We start from the raw sequence: 17648 nt of genomic DNA, 5'->3' as shown, positions 1-17648 counted from the left end.
ATGAATTTCTGTAAAAATAAAATTTGATATAAATTAAATACTCTCTAAGTCATTAAGAACAAATAAGGTGTTGATAATTATAATCAAACCATCAGGATCTCTGTGATTTGGGCTGTGATCTAGAAAGAGGTACCACATGTACAGCCCAAAATTAGGTTTATAGGCCACTGGGCCCAAAGTCAGGCCATGCTGCTGAAAATGCACCCACAATCTTAAAATACAACCAGCCACTCTCAAAGGGCCTGAGCAGCTTTAATTTTGGTACATAGAGGATTTTTTTTAATAGCATCTGATGAAAGTAATGTGTAAAATACATAATTGGCAATTTTCCTCATGATATAAACACAAACCTTTTCAAACTTCAGCACACAATCAGCTGCAAAATCTGAAAAAGGATCACATAAATATCCTTCATATTCCTCCCTACACAAATATTAAGTTAACTCATAATTATTATGAAGCAAACCCAACTAATTAATATTTATCTGTATTGAAGAATCCTTAAAATATCCAATAGTTTACCAGCTATGAAAACACATAAACGATTTTTAGGGGGTTTATTAGTTTAAACATTCTATGAAAATGAAACTTCCACTGTTGTCAAATCCTGTGCACTAATCTGTTTTCCTTTACTGATTTTTATACCATATGGCACTTGCCCATCAAATTTGTCATTTACAGACAGAATGATGGCCTGATAAATTCCTGCATGTTGATTTGCCTCCTAAATTACTAATTCATGCCAGAACTCTAAGTTCCTCTAAGAAGGGGAAAGGCTGGACACACCCAGACTCCTCCATCTTACCCTCTGAACCCCCATTCTAAAAACCACAAAAAAATCTATTTTTCTACCTTGTGACAAAACGATTATTATTCTACTTACACTTTCGTGGCCTGCAGATCTTCACATAAGGTTGGTAATTTGCTCTATGGGTCATAATCAAAATCACAGATGTCTTGGGCACAGATGTCTCATTCTGACATGGGAATGCTTGGGAGCTTGGACAGGCTGTGCTGAGCAGGACTGTGCTATCCAGACCTGCTGCAGCGTGCTAGGGATACCCCAAAACCCAGCAGAGGCCACATTAAAGAATGGTGGCTTGTTGGGGAAGATGAAACAGGAAAGCCTTATAAATATGATTGTCTGGCAAAAGATTTTGAGAATATAGGAACTATAAGTGAGACTGAAATGAAAGCAAGCTTTGAGATACCTCAGTTACTGAACAACTGGAAAACAATGGTGTGGCTGGCTAAAGGTAATCCCCTTTTGATGGAACAACACCCTCTGCTTGCAGACAGCTCCAAGGGTCAGGGCAGATCCTACAGCCTGGCAGAAGGGGTCCCAAGAGGAGTTTTTAGGGTTTAAAATGTAACACAGTATGGTAATGTAATGATTCTTATAGGCTGTAAGTAAATGCTATGGGGTTTGTATATTATACTAGATTGGTTAGTGAGAATTAGAATATTCAACACAGAAGATTTATTGTATTGTAATGGGAACCTTGCACTCTTACCTTTTTTACTCCCTTACTCTCTCACCCTCTCATGCTCTCTCCCCCTCTCTTCTCTCGGGCTGCTTTGAACTGTGGCTGGCAGGTCCCAGCAGGCCCCTGCACCCAGGCCCTTTGCAATAAACCCCAAGTTCCACCACCTGGCTTCAGAGATCTCTCATCTCCGTCCATCCCACCCCCCAGGTGCACCCACAGTGGCTGTGGGTGATTTTCCCCTGGATTTACTCACCTCCACCCTGGCTTTGTAGAACTCAATGTCATGGAGCCTCTCCTTGTAGCGGCTGACCTCGCTCTCCAGCTTGTCCACGCGGATCGCCTTCTCGCGCAGCGCGTCCAGCTCGTCCCGGTACACGCGGGCAGAGCGCGCGTCCGACAGCAGGTTCATGTTCTGGGACACGGGGAGAGACAGGAATGCACAGGGGTATTGGTAACTCTGAGAATTCCATGAAAAATCCAATCTATTGTACAGGATTGTAGGTGATTGCATTGCCAAGGCAACTGCACCGGGCTTTTCGAAGGACTCACTATAAATATAAATATACATATGTGTATATACATATATATATAGTGTCACCATGATATTTTTCTGAAAAATCCCTTTGCCAAGATTTTTCCTCCTGAGAAGCTTCAGTTTTGCTGTTTTGCAATGTGATTTGGAGAATTGTTTATCCCAGCACGTAAACTGTTTTTACTCAGTGACCAATCCCAGTCCAGCTGTGTCAGACTGTGGTCTGTCACAGGTTTTTATTGTCATTCTTGTCCAGCCTTCTGATGTATCCTTTCTCTTTCTTTAGTATAGTTTTAGTATTGTATAGTTTTAGTTTTTAGTTTACTATAGTTTATCATATCATACTAAATCAATAGAGTCTTAGAGTCAAATTCTCTAGAGAATTTGAGAGAACTTAAATGAGAGATGAGAGAGATGAGAGAACTCATCTCTCACCTCGTCCTTGGGACCCTCACAACACCACAAGACCACACCATATATTGTATATTAATGATGTGTTTAAGGTTTTTCCGCTCATTATCACCACACAAAGTATAAAGAAAAGCCAGACAAAATTGGACCAGTTTAATTTTAAGAAGATCCTTTCAGAGGATGCACTGATGGCAAATTGCTTGAATGAAAAAATAAAACAATTAGAGAAGAAATACTAACCTAAGTTAGGGCATTCTTTTTAATTGTATATTTATGATGCAATGAGGGGAAAAACCTTAAATATCACCACACAAAGTATAAAGAAAAATCAGACAGAATTGGAGCACTTTCACTTTAAGAAGATCCTTTCAGAGAATGCACTGGTGGCAAATTGCTTGAACGAAGAAACAATACAAATCAGAGAAATACCAACCCAAGTCAGAGCATTTTTTAAAATTGTATATTTAAGATGTATTTAAGGTTTTTCCCCTCATTATCACCACAAAATATAAAGAAAAAACAGAATTTGGAGCACTTTCATTTTAAGAAGATCCTTTCAGAGGATGCACTGGCAGCAAACTGCTTGAATGAAATAACAAAAAAATGAGAGAAGAAATACTAACCTAAGTTAGGGTATTTTTTTCCATCATAATATACCAAATAAAGGAATAAATTACACAAGGTCAGGTTCAGAATGCAAAATAAAAAAATAAACATGAAAATATACTTAATATCAAAAAAGAGTGGTGAATTGTTCTGGTGGTGGCAACTTTCCTTAAAATAATAAAATTATTAAACCCACACCTCTTGCTGAAGTCTCTTCAGTTCAGCTTCCATCTGCTCCAGCTCTTGTTTACAGTCAAGCAGCTGCTCAGTCTTTTCCTCACTTGAAGGAGAAAACACCAACCAGTTAAACATGGCCACAAAACCTGCTAATGATCACCAGGTTTGAGAACAAAATGCTGAGATTTGAGAGGCTTCCACCTTTAACCCACAATTTCAGGGACAGCAGAGTGTAAAATTTCAGGTTGCTACTAAGATTTAGTTATTCTTTTGGGTTTTATTAGAAAACTAAGTATTAGATAAAGATCTAATATATTAAATGTTATTTTAAATAACATTTTAATGTTATTTTATCTAGTATTTTAAATGTTGTTAGACTTTTCATAGCTTTAAATTGTCGTTTCCTACTCACACAGAGCAGAATACAGGGTGTAAAATAAGGAATTTTTGCAGTAAGGGATTTTGTGTAAAAATTCACAGACATTACACATGAATGGGTACCAGGAGATCCACATCCAAAACTCAACTCAAAATGATTTCTAATTACACATTTCAAAAGGTCCAAATTCTCTTCAGGACAACCAGACATTGACTCCTTGTCACAATCAAGTAAAGCCAACTTTAAAAGCACTTTTATAGCTCTGTACTTTTTCCTTTTCTTGCAGAGCAAAATTAAGGGTTTTAGGTGTCTTGACTCAATTGAAGAAGATACTGCTTAATAAACTCAATAATTTCATGAAACACATAATGAATTTTAACTTTATGGAGACAACACAGTGTCTGTTTTAGTCTACTCAGAAACCTGTGATAAAAACAATTTGACATAGAATTCTACAATTCTTACATGACTCATTCTTAACTTCCAACTCATTTCCCAATCCTTAAAGAATGAGTTTGTTAAACCATGACTAAGTGCAAAGGAAGTATTTAATTCTCTCACAGACAAAGAGATGTTAAAAATTACACTGCACCTCAGAACAAACATTTGCTGTAGAAAAACCTGCCAATATTGAATATTCTTAAAAGATACACTGCATATTCAAATGTGTTACTGTATTATTCCACATTCTGGAATACAAGTAAGAAACTAAAGTAGGAAAGGGGGAAAGAAGGAAATTTAATGGACTGAAATGTATAACGCTATGTCAAAGCAATCATACCAACAAAAATTAGGTATGTTTTAAACAAAACTAGAGCAGTTGTTTTCAAACATGAGCCAGTTTCACCATGAATGATCTCTTTGGAAAAGGATTGTTTGGAAAAGGTCACTGAGCCTACAAGCAGGGGAGGCTCAGCTCTGCACAGCTCAGTGCAACATCCCTGTCACAGCTTTCCCCCTCCAGAGGTGCTCAGAAACCAGGCACAAACACAAATTTATTCCTGATTTCTGTGACTTTCCCATCAGCATCATATTGCTGTTATTGTTCTACATGGGAACACACAGAACCCAACACTCAGAAAATGAGGTGTGCAAATTCCTTCTTTGGGGTTTCTGTACTCCCTGGTTTGCATCCAACCGAAAAATAATCTTTACAGACCTTTTATAGGAAATTACATCAGCTACCCTGCATATTAAACCAGGTATGAAGGTTCACTGCCAAAACCAGATTATAAATAAATTTTATGCTGAGTATTTCCAAGTCTGGAATTAATGTAATTTAAAATTTATCAAATAGATGCAGCATTTAACACTAAATGCTGCAGACAGAAGTTAATTCATCCAAGTCTGGTATTTTAAGATACTGCTACATGTAAAGGGAAATTATTTACCAACTGAATTCAAATAAGAGTGCAAAATGTGGACTGTTCTGAGCCATCAGTGCTGCCCTAATTGCACGCTTCAGCTACAGACTGGAGAGGATTGGACTAAATTATACAGAACATACCAGTGTTCACTGTTTAGGCTATCTATTAACTGTCAATCAAACTAATAACAGCAATTTTTTCACTAATTTTCTTGGTGCAGCTGTTTATAGAATATCCTGGGCGGGCTCATTGCAGGAGACACACAATAATACAGACATCAGGGAAAAAGAGCCCCAGCTTTTGTCCTCTGTTCCTCATGAGGACCATGCTGTAGTGGGGGAAGGGGATCCTCTGAGTAAATCAACAAGATCCTTAATCCAGCCAGCTAGAAATCATCTGATCAACAAACTCTGAATTGTGACTTATGCTACCTTCAGCTTGTGATTTAGTTTACCTGTCTCCTCTTCCCATAGCTGAATTAAAAAAAAAAAAAAGATACATCTTTATTTATGCTGTTTCTACACATATTGAATCTCTTCAGATGGAGCATTTTAATTCAGAACACACACACTTCACTCTGCTAAAACAACTGACACATTACTACAGGGAGAAGCAGATTCTCCACAGGTCTGTTATTGATCTCCTCCTTAAATAACTCCTCACTCTGCTCAGATCTGCTCCTTGACTGTGAAGACAAAGAGCCCACAGAAACCTACAGAATCAGGAGCAGTTTTCAAGTGCAAGTAAGTGTTGTGCAGACAAGAAATCTTTTACACAGGAACAAAAGAGGTGGGAGATAGGAAAGCATTCTAATGGAAAATTTTTGTCCTATTTGCAATGATTTTAAACCATGAATTAACCATAGGTGAGTATTTCTTGATAGAAACAGGTCACCAAATGATGCCGCAGAGAAGGAATCCCTCCTGCATCATCTCCTTTTAATGATCACCTGGTTTGAGAACAAAATGCTGACAATTTGTGAGACTTCCACCTTTAATCCATGATTTCAGGGACGTCAGAGAATAAAATTTAGGTCAAAACATCATTATGAATACAAACAGAGACAAACACAGATGAAACGCTGTATTTGTCCCATGGGTCCACAAATCTTCTTGTGTTATAAAAATACCCCTCCTGGGGAGCAATAACTAAAAAAAAACATTTGAAAGGACAGAGTTACAGGCTGGGGACAGTATGGCTGGAAAGTGTTCAGGCAGAAAGGGACCTGGGTGGTTGAATATGAGCCAGCAAAGTGCCTTGGTGGCCAAGAAGGCCAGTGGCATCCTGGCCTGCATTAGGGATTGTGTGGCCAGCAGGAGCAGGGAGGTCATTCTGCCCCTGTACTCGGTGCTGGTGAGGCCACACCTTGAGTGCTGTGTCCATTTCTGGGCCCCTCAGTTTGGGAAGGATGGTGAGATGCTTGAGTGCGTCCCATGTAGACTTTCAAAACTTCAAACTTTCAAAAGCTTTTTGAAGGTCTACACGGTCAAGCCATACCAGTAAACAGAAACAACTGTGTCTTGTGACTGCTGAAGCCAGGAATAACTTGTACCAGATCCTGGGGAAATTCCCTGTGCCTTGCAGGATGAGAAGGAGGGCAACAAGGCTGGTGAAGGGCTTGGAACACAAACCCTGTGAGGAACGTTTGAAGGAGCTGGGGCTGTTTAGCCTGGAGAAGAGGAGGCTTAGAGGCGACCTTACTGCTCTCTACAGCTTCCTGAAGGGAGGCTGTAGACAGGTGGGGGTTGGTCTCTGATACAACAAGAGGACACAGTCTCAAGCTACATCAGGGAAGGTATAGGTTGGATATTAGGAAAAAAAAAATTTACCAAAAGAAAAACAAAGTACTGGAATGCTCTTCCCAGAGAAGTGATAGAATCACCATCTCTGGATGTGTTTAAAAAAGGACTGGCCATGGCACTTGGTGCTGTATTCTGGCTGAGGTGTTAGGGCATAGCTTGGACTCAGCGATCTTAGAGGTCTCTTCCAAGCTCATCATTCTGTGATTCTGTGACTTGGTCAGAAGAGGACCAGATGAGTGGAAAGGATGAGGGTGAATTGTACTCACAGCTCCTGCCTGAGCCTCCTGATCTTGGCCTTGGCGTCGGCGAGCTCCACGCTCAGGTGCTGCCGGCTCTCGGTGCGCTTCATGCCGGGGGAGCCGCACGGCGACTGCGCGGCCGAGGCGTGCGGCAGGAAGCGCAGGCAGTCCCGCTCCTCCGACAGCTCAATGATGGTCTGAGGGACAGAACAGGGAAAAGTCCAGAGGGGCACTCACAGAGCCACCTCTGGGTGTCATTCACAGCAAACACTGCAATGGCACCACAACAATGGGAAGGTTTTGGCCATCGAGGAAATCCAAAGCTCTACCTGCACCTCGATGCCTGAAGTAAAGAGCCACAGCTTTTGAACAGCATCTTCTGCTGTTTTAATTTTTTTTTTTTTCACTTCAGACTTCTAAGCCCACAAAATGGCCACTACTCAGAATGGACTGGGTAATGAAAGGTGTGAATTCCTTGAAAACCATCACCTCTTAAAAATAAAGATAAACATCTATCTCTAAACAAAGTCGTGTTCTTCATCCTTGACCACCAAATAAAGCACCAGACCTACAGGAATATTCCTATTTCCCACTATAAATAAAGGTGTTAGCCAAATATGATAATCTTTCACAGTTTAAAGTATTTTTCCTTTGCTTTGAACAAAGGCATCACCCCCATCCTCTCCCCTCTGTTGTATTCCTACCAAGGCTGCGATCTGGAAGAACTGTCAAAGGAATATCTGGAATAATTGCAACATTGACACATCCACTCCATTGAGGGGCAAATCTGGGACCATCAAGATGATTCACAACTCAAACTTTGTAGGAAATACAGTTCTGTTCCCTGATTCTAACACAGTACAACAAGTGTGCCCCAAGACAAGCCTGCAAAACCTCCTCTCCTGGTAAGGATTCTGCTTTATCCCCCTCAAACCTGGACAGCAGGACATGGGAATAGAACAGCTTTCAGTGACTGCCTCGCAAACTGATGGGTTATTGATTCCTGGTAAATGCAGCTGATACAGCTTTGGATTCTTTGTTTTCAGCTACTGATGAATGCTGAAGTTGTTTCCCACTCTGGCTATGTGGAAAAGACTGCCTCTTATCATTCCTACTTTATTCCAGCTTTATCTTTCCTACATTATTAAACAAATGTGCACAGAAGAAGTCCCTGAAACAACGTTCTGGCAGTCAGGAATCCTTGCTTCAACACGTCAGCAGAAAATTAAACTGTTAGTTACAACAATCCTGAGCTGCATTATCTCAGAAAAAGAAGATTTCTTGTATTTCTCTTAAGCCACGTCCATACCTCTGAGTGCTCATCTCTTTCATCTATAAGCCTTTTCAAATGCAATGCCATATTTTTCAGGAGAGGCTCAACATACTCTTGTGTCAGCACAATGACATCCATCCACTGCAGGTCAAACACATTTTCCTGATTATGAGTTACCTACATGGGGTGAAATGAAACAGAAAGAAATTCCTCTGGGAATTTTAGGAGTAAAAAGGAAGAATAAAAAAAATAAAGCTGCAACTCTACAGGTTAAGTTTTCTGGATAAGGTATGAAAAAACATTTAAAATACATTTAATTGTATGTAAAGGAAGAGTTTTTTGTCCATCTGGAAGCAGCACCTTGTCCTTCTGGTGACAATAACATTATAAATTACCTACCACATACATTTGATTGGAATTATATTTTATAAAGAAATTTGCATATAAAGATTTCACTAAACTAAATTTGCTGTATGTAACTAAGAAATCCTTGAAGGAACAAATTTGCTTTCTGGTACTGCTCTAAAAATAAAACCCAAAAATGCTCAATCATTAAATCTTTTTGTGAATCAAGTGAAAAAATAAAGCCTTTTTTGCTTACCACAACCACTCAATATGCAAATCACATATGTGATTTACTTGCCATTGAACACATGCAACTCCCCTCCTGCAATGCAATATTCCATCTCAAAAAATACCCAAAATAAAAAGCAAAACTCCCCCAAAATACCTCCTGAATATGGGCTGCAACAGCTGCTCTGGTATCAAAATCCAGACTTTGGATTCTTTCAATAAATTCTTCTTTTTTCTGACACTAAAAATAGAGACATCTATTTTATACACATTTACATGTATAATGGCAAGTATTTCCATTCCTCTTTTGCATTTCTTCAGAGCTAAAACTTCTAAAGCTGACATTGCAATGGCCACATGACTAAATTATTATCCAATAATTCAGGTGACCAGTAAATCCGTGGTTCATGCCATGTTACAGTAATTATAACTTTCAACACTAATTAAATGATACAAGGAAAATCAAATTGAAACAGTAAAAGAAAGGTTTCTTAAAATTGCTACTTATTCAAATGCTGTGATTTATTAAATACATGAAACAGTGCAGTGAGTTAATTTTCAGCACTTTACCATTTCCTCCTTTTCTTTACAGTATCAGGTAATTAACACTACTGAAATTAATAACCCATTAGGGTGGTATTGGAGGTATTTGTGCAATAACAGCTGTAGGGTTGTAGCCATTTAATTAAAAATCAGAATATTCTAATTTTTCAAGGAATGCAGTTGTACCACCAAAGGAAGAAGTTTTACACCACCCCAAGTGTTAAAATAGTAAGAAAAGAGATCAGTAATTCAAAGTTTCATAGAGACAAACACAATTAAACTCACCTGAACTGCACAACCAAGCAAAAGCAGGAGGAGCTTTTTTACTTCTTCAGTACCTGGCTCTGAGGAGAAAGCAAGAAAAAATGGTAACTGAGAATTGTAATTAGAGCTTATTCCCCTATCCCTCAGAAAACAGGTTTTCTTGTTATTTCCACATCATTTATGTTAACCTAGTTTACAGAAGAACCAGAGGAGCTTTCACCTCAGTCCTTTTTGCCATTTAACTTCCAGAGTAACCAAACACCTCAACAGCCACATCAATTTCAACTGGAAAAAAAACCAAAAATGAGCCCTTCAACAAGCAAAACTTCAGAGTGACATTTTTAGAAGTGCTTTGGAGACCTGCAATCAAGTTTTCAATGGCAATCTCAGGTCTCTCAAGATAGTTACAAAAGTGCTTAAATTATCTGTCACTCCCAAATTGGAAGAGTTGAGGTGACAAGTTCATTTCAATTCCTTACAAAGCTGTATTAGATATTCATCTGCACATCCAAAAAATCAAAATGTATTTCCAAATCTGGCCTTAAGCATCTTAATCTCCTAAAGAAGCTTAAGTTAAAGAACTCTGTTTACAGATTAATAAAAATGTTTCTTACTTTCTACGTTGACAATGTCCTCCTCTTGCTACTAAATTTAGAAATATATTCTAAATCTAGAACATAAATGCCATGAAGCAAATGCTTCAAGGATGACAAAACAGTTTAGGCATTGACTCAAGCTGCTGCTTTTGGAGGGAGCTACATATGACCAGGGAATATTGCAACTTTTCAGGAGGTTTCTCAGGTGTATAAATACATTACAAAAAACATAGATTCAAATGGGAAATTTTCAGTCATTTATTCAGACTTCTTGTATCCCAAAGGCTCGAGCTGTGAAGTCTTTTATGGAGAAATAGAAAAACCATCAAGGAATGTGTTTCAGCTGAAGAAGGGGAATTCCACCTGGCTTTCTGTCTTATCAATAAAGGTTAACAGGAACACTGCAACAGGAGAATACAACAGCTCACAGCCTGCATTCACTTACCCCAATAAATTAATCACATTTTCTTAATTTTTAAGCAATCCCTAAGCTCCTCTTCACTCTTCATCTACTGACTGCCTTTCAAACACCTGCCTGAATATTGATTCCTTGTCTCTCCCCCACATTCCATGAAGGAACAGAGCAAAATACTGAACCATCTCAGCTTCCCTCATCTTCTGTTCTTCTTCCTTTTCCTCCATCAGAAACACTGAAATAGATGATTCTGTTTTACCCCCTTCAACCTGCTGCTGAACCTTGTCCCTACCCTGTGTCACTGTTTGATCTTCCCTGTGCTCATCCTATTCCAGACTTTCCATCCTCCCTGCCCTGCTCCCTCAGGAACATGAACTTTCATCTTTCCCCTTCCCCTGTGCCCCATCATTATCCCTCTGTAATTTAATTTAACACTTACAGTCACAGGCTGTAGCTCTCCTCCAGTTCTCTCCTCCAACTGCCTTCCTGCCAATCAGCTCAGGAAATATTTCCTGATTTCATTGTTTTATTTTTATTTTCCTGCTGACCTGTTTTACCCAACCTCACCTCCAGCCTTCTCCCTGCATTTTCCTCCATGAGCCAACTGCCTCTGCAATTTGGCATCTTCGGGGATTTCTCTACTTATCATTCCCTGAGTGCAAAGGGGAAAAACTGGGAAACATCCCTGTGAAAAATGACACCTCCAGCCTCAGTTTTAGTGGACCAAATCCAAGTCTTTATCAGGGAATTGACTTTTACTCTGAGGCTTGCCTTGATGCAACCAGATTTACACAGCAAGTGTCTCCAAAGATCCCTTAGGGTTCATTTCCCTGCACCTGCCTAAAAAAAGCTTAAAAATCCAATGTAGGGATGAGATCCTTTTCCAAGTGACACAGCAAGAGCAGCCCTAACTTTCAAAGAGGAAAGGTTCTGGACAGAACCCAGAAGAACAGGTCAATATTCTAGTTCAGACCAAACTCTGTGGTAGAACTCCAGCAGGAAACTGAAACACCTTTGACAATGTTGCCCAAGCATAACCATTTTATAAAAATGTGAGTGCTACACAACAGAAAAGTCCAAACTGTCTCACAAATCCAACAAAATCCCCACAGAAGAGCAAAGCACACACCAGCAGAACTGCCAAACCACAGATCCCAAAACACAAAGACAACTCTTTAAAAATGACCAAACCATAAAATTGGATGTATACAACTGAATGCATTATTATCTCTGTGGGGTTTGATAGTGCATTTTCAGTGAAATGTCATTTTATACTACACAATATTGTTAAAACATTTTCTCTCAGTATCTTGAACAGAATAAAAAATGTCACTACAAAACAATACTACGAGCTGGGGTTGTTTTTAATCTGTTTTTCCAGTAAATCTGCTTTCTAGGCAAATCCATGGAGTCTTTTGAAAACCTTAAGAGAGTCTGGAATCAAAATTAAAAAAGCACGATGCATTCTGTTCTTTTGGAAAGGAGGAGACCACATTCACACTTCTTGGTGCATATGACAGCAGCTGCACATGTAAAAACTGAAAAAGCTGTGACCTCTGAAGCAAAAGCAGCAATGCTCAGAAGCAGAAAGTAAAACCCACAAGAATTAAAGCAAGATACCTACAGAGATGGGATATGTGCAGATGGGATATGGAAAATACCAATGTTATGAGCCCTGGGATTGGGAAGTGAGGAAACACAGATGGTTCTTCTGGCTCATGAGGAACCCCCTGGCCCACAGACACAGCAGCAGAGAAGACATCCCAAAGAAACCAAAGCAGCCAGGGGAAGCCACACAGCCTGGAAGAGCAGTTCCTGACCTCTCTGCTGAGGTGGCAGAACGCCAGCAGGACAACACCTGGGGCACATGACACCTAGGGGAACAAACTGTGCCCAATCCACAGTGGCTCCCTGCAGGCCAGGTGTGTCTGCTCCGTGCTGCTGGAATTGAGAGCAAGGTGCAGAGGTCCCCAAGAGGCTGTGGACAGGCAGCTGGATCCACACTGGCTAATTTTCTTGGTCTGAAAATTGCAACTCTCAGAGCTGGAAGCAGAGAAGGTGGGAGCATGGAGAAGACAGTGTCAGTTCAGGGGAGAAAACATGAAGGTAATTGCAATATTTTTCAGGTATGGATGCAAGAGAAGCAGGAGAGGTTGGGGGAAGGAGAAACAAGGATCAGGAGCTGGATCAAGTGAGATGCACTGGACTGCCAATTCCCTCAGCAGTGACAGGTAAAGAAAGTTGGAGGTGCAGTAGCTGGGAGTACATGAAACTTTAACTTTGTGGTTCACTCATTGCTGGAAAATGCACTGTGCTCAGTATAAATCCTAGTGAAAGCCAGGGCTGAGGCTGTGACAGAACACATTTTTTAGAGTGTGGACCCTTTGTGTGGACAAAGAAAATAATTATTAAATCATTACTCATCATTCTTAAACCACTTCTTTGATAAACAATCTTCTGTTGAAAGGCTCAACCCTTCAGGAATTTTATTTCCAGTGAAAGAACATAAACGATCACACCAGTATACATTTTTATCTTAGTCAAAAATAAACTTACCAGAAAAAGGATTTTTGCCAATTATTAGCACATTTGGCAAAGACATCATGATCAACTGCTGCAAAGTCTCCTATAAAAGTTAATTAAAACATTATTTACATCACATGTACTGAATGAAAGCAAACATCAAATGCCAACAGCCATTAAAGAGAAATCAGGATTAATTAAACAGTTTTAATATTTTTCAGGACTTCATGCATACAACTCATATAATACTTATTTGCATTCTAATTAAAAAACAACTAACAAATAAGAGTTAGTTCTACAGAAGCTTTGTTTTACTGGTTTGCACAATCATCTCACACAGCAAAATCCTCTCGTGGCAATGAGCCGGCTTAGGGATCTTAAGCCAACGAGATCCTGAGTCTCAGAATGCAGCAAAACCCTTTCAATTTATTATGTTCATGTTTTCCTGACTAACCCATTGATATATATTTGTTTTATTGGCTCTAAGGTGCATTTCTACTGCAAAAAAAAGATCTATTTCCATTATTTCACAGTTTCTTTGGCCTCACCAAAAGGTGGATGTGAAAATCCCAGGGGTTTTTGCGGCAGTGACACTGGGCCAGCTGTGAATATAAAGGTACAAACCCTGTGTGCACAATCCCATGGAATTTTAGCTGGGAAGTGGCACACACCAGGCAGCAGCTCTGCCTATCTGCGCCATGGATTCCATCAATGGAGCTCCTGTAATGGCTGTAATCGGGTCAAATCCCCAGTCTAGACAGAGCCTAATTCTCCTGAAGCAGAGTAGTCTTTCTCCTGTTCCCAGATATTTGTTCCCAGCAGATGCCATCCTATAGTCAGGCTTTTTGTTTTTCCACAGTGACAGATCCATTATTATATAAAATGTTCCTGCTCAAAAGCAACACATTCCAAAAGAGCCCAGGGCACACATCAGGTGTCACTGTAAGCATCAACCTAACACAGGTCCACTTGCCTTAGGTCAAAATGAAAAAAATCCCCAATATTTCTTAAAAAACACCAGTAGAAATTACTAGCTACAACCATACTTGAAAGTTCCCACCTGCTCATATACAATATCAATATTGTACCTGAATTGATTAACAGTAGACTGCAAAATATACATTCCCTCTGGACATGCCTAAGACAAATTATAAGGAGGGAGAAAACAGCTTTGACTTCCTTCAATATAATGAAATTTAACCAACTGTGACACCTGTATTTCTCAGACTTTGATAAAGACCATTCTCAAACAAAAATAAGACATGAAGTGCACCACAGGATATTTTAAATCAATATAAAACAGATAAAAAATAATGAATTTCATGAGTGCTGACAGCTATTATGAAAGAAAATCACATCTTTTTAGAGTGGCTTTTTGTTGTTTTTTGGGGGTGGTTTTTGGTAGTATCTCAAATAATTCCATGATGCTATCATAAAGCAGAGCATGAGCAGCAGTAAGCAGAAGCTGTGCCCTGAACAGACAGGATCACCTGTTTCCTTACAACACCTCTGCCTTGCCCCAGAGACGTCTGACACCTTTTCTGTCTCTTGGTGTTAACCTCAGCACTGGCTTTGCTTGCACAAACTTGCACAGCTCACCAGCTTTTATTTTACTGAAGATTTTCACCTCCTCAGTCAAATCTGCTGAGAGTCATGGACACTCACTGGATTAAACCTCTGGAGCCCACCAAAAATTTAGAATAATTTATCTTGAGCTAACTGCTGAGAACAGTTCCGTGCTCCTACACTGCCAAGAAATGTACACACACCAATTACTGGTGCACGACCAGAACTGTAATTCCAGAGAATAACAAAGATGATACAGGAACAAAAAAAAAAAAAAACAAAAAAGTGACTAATCTAACATAACACCTTAATTCTGAATGTTACATCCCACCAGTGCAGGTTTTTGACAGGTACATCCACAGCACCGATGTGATTTTTCACTAAACTGAGAGAAGGCTTTCCACAGATCTTACAAAACCACATGGAACAAACCAGCACGGACAAGCTCACAAGGAGAAGTGTTAAAGAGTTAGTTTAACACAGTGCTAAAAATCCTAAATTCCCACAGTCATCAGTGTCTGATGGCAACCCCGAGGGAAATCCTGTGTCAGTGCAGTGAATGGTGCCCTGTCCCCTCGCTGGGCTCCAGGACCAGCCCCAGAACAGCCCCAGGCAGGGCTCCTGTGCTCTCAGCTCTCAGGAGCACTGGGCTGTGAGGCTCCTGCCTCCCCCCAGCCTAAGGGAGGCCGCTCACTTTGATTCCAGGGCATCCATCAAGGCCCAGCTTTCCTGCCTTGGGGAATTGCACAGATGACAGGAACTCAAGTGACCCCTCTGTGAAACAGCCCATCCTTTAACACTTTAACTTCCACAGAGCACCAACCTCCCTGCAGGCACTGAAGGGAGTGAGTATCTACACGTGCAAAAAGCAATTTCAGATTCCAAGGAGCTCTCCAGCCTTCACTCCTGCTAGAAACATCAGCACATGTTGGCATGGTGACCAAAACCCTGAAAGACTGGGGAGAAAAGTGTATAAAACACTCTAAAAAAGGGCAGTTCAATATAACTTGGACCACTAAAGGCATGGTGACTGGTTTTACCATTTCTTAAAAAAGAATGTTGTTTTTGTTTTTTTTTTTTTTAAAAAGCTCTAATAAATTTGTTTCCATCACAAAGGTTTGGAACAACATCTGCAATCCTGAACAATCCAAAATTACCTAAATGCCAGCAATTCTGCCTGGTCCTGCAGCACCTGGACTGGTGATACCATGAGGCCAGTGCAGGATGGGGAATGTTTTGTGTTCCCAAAAAGATCAATCCTGTCAGTGTTTGTGCTGCACCACTTGTGGAACAATAATGCCTGGTGGAAAATTACTTCCTTTAGGAAAAGGAAAAGCACATGGGCCTTAGCAGGCAGCACATAAATCCACGTGCAGGAGAAAAGGGTGGGAAGTGCTAGGAAGATGTTCCATGGCTGGTCAGGGCAGTGACAGCTGGGAATCCTCACTGCAATCCCAGTTTTGGGAAGCAGTGACAGCTGGGGATCCTCAGTGCACTCAATTTCGGGAAGCAGTGACAGCTGGGGATCCTCACTGCAATCCCAGTTTTGGGAAGCAGTGACAGCTGGGGATCCTCAGTGCACTCAGAGTTTTGGGAAGCAGTGACAGCTGGGGATCCTCACTGCACTCAGAGTTTTGGGAAGCAGTGACAGCTGGGGATCCTCACTGCACTCAGAGTTTTGGGAAGCAGTGACAGCTGGGGATCCTCACTGCACTCAGTTTTGGGAAGCAGTGACAGCTGGGGATCCTCACTGCACTCAGAGTTTTGGGAAGCACACACTGTGAGGACACAGGAGGAGCAGCAGACTCCAGGACTGCAGGGAGAGGCACAGCACAGGATTTCTGCCAGGTCTGGGCTCTGCTGGCAGGAAGGAGCAGGGCAGGGGGGAAGGGCACCAAAGCCACACTGAAGGGACACTGGTGACAGCAGCAGAGCCCAGCTGTGGCGTGTCCATGTGTACAGAACTATCCAGCTCAGCACCCAGCAGGCACAGGAGCAGCTCCCACTGCTGCATCAAACTTCAGTGGCTCTTCTACATCTCTTGGATCCTCACTGCATTTACTACAAATTCCCCAATTAATTCTAAGCCTAGTAAGCTTCATCATCTTTTTCTAACAAAAATTCCATTTACATGTAATAATCTCCCTCACTGGCACAAAACTTGCTTCAACTCAGAAAATACCAACCACAGGAGTAACTGCACACAGAGTATCTACTCTGTAAACAGACCATCATTCATACAAAAGTGTGCCCACACCACCTTTATACCAGATAAGAAATTTATATATACCATATACACTGATAAGAAATTTGACCAGATATCTAAACAATCACCTCTTACTCATCTTACTCCTGTTACCCTTAAAGCCATAACTACAGAAGAAAATTTAGAAATAATTCCAGGCAAAACATAACACAACAAACAGTTACTGACCTGATAGTAAGTTTTGATTTGTTTCACCAAAATAGACAAATTTTGAATCCTTAATGATGCATCATTGTTTACTTTTTTGTTTATCCTCTGATTAGCAGACTTTGGATTGCTGCAAAAAGAAAAAAAGAATACATTAAACACACTGACCATTAATCTTTAAAGCTTTGTCTATAAAACAAATGGTAGAGTTAATGTGCCAGCACAGCCATTCCTTGTCCTGATAACCAGCCTTGTTTGTCCCTCCACAAATCAATAAGGAGTTGTGGAAGATGGAAGGAGCTTGAAATGTGTCTCTGACAGAGCCAGCCTCACATTGCTGTTTGCTGCCTGAAACTGGGAGCAGCCACCACAACTCCCAGGGAATGGCTCTGACAGGAAAGTTTCTGTGGCTCTATGATGGTATTTACTATGAACAAAATATAATTTTAACTTTTAGAATGATGATAAATATGAAACATAGC

General features: G+C 40.4%; 1 protein-coding gene across 15 annotated transcripts in view; it reads right to left on the bottom strand.

Moving 5' to 3' along the window:
• Positions 1–17648, bottom strand: part of CCDC88A (coiled-coil domain containing 88A) — a 68671-nt gene that overhangs the window by 35720 nt on the left and 15303 nt on the right. For 14 of the 15 annotated variants that reach the window (XM_054290563.1, XM_054290564.1, XM_054290565.1 and 11 more), the window contains exons 4-11: positions 17188–17296; positions 13221–13290; positions 9675–9733; positions 9004–9087; positions 8310–8450; positions 7028–7197; positions 3235–3316; positions 1741–1899 (exon numbers count right to left, since the gene is read on the bottom strand). In XM_054290563.1, coding sequence (XP_054146538.1) covers positions 1741–1899; positions 3235–3316; positions 7028–7197; positions 8310–8450; positions 9004–9087; positions 9675–9733; positions 13221–13290; positions 17188–17296 — 874 coding nt within the window. Of the gene's footprint in view, positions 1–1740; positions 1900–3234; positions 3317–7027; positions 7198–8309; positions 8451–9003; positions 9088–9674; positions 9734–12484; positions 12608–13220; positions 13291–17187; positions 17297–17648 lie in introns of those variants that run through there. The other variant, XM_054290561.1, reaches the window with a different exon arrangement.

This window comes from Melozone crissalis, unplaced genomic scaffold, assembly GCF_028551555.1.
Source record: "Melozone crissalis strain CALT ecotype California unplaced genomic scaffold, PUWL_Pcris_2 ptg000081l_1, whole genome shotgun sequence".
In the NCBI taxonomy this organism is placed as follows: Eukaryota; Metazoa; Chordata; class Aves; order Passeriformes; family Passerellidae; genus Melozone; species Melozone crissalis.
This window is presented reverse-complemented; position numbering and strand designations above follow the sequence as displayed.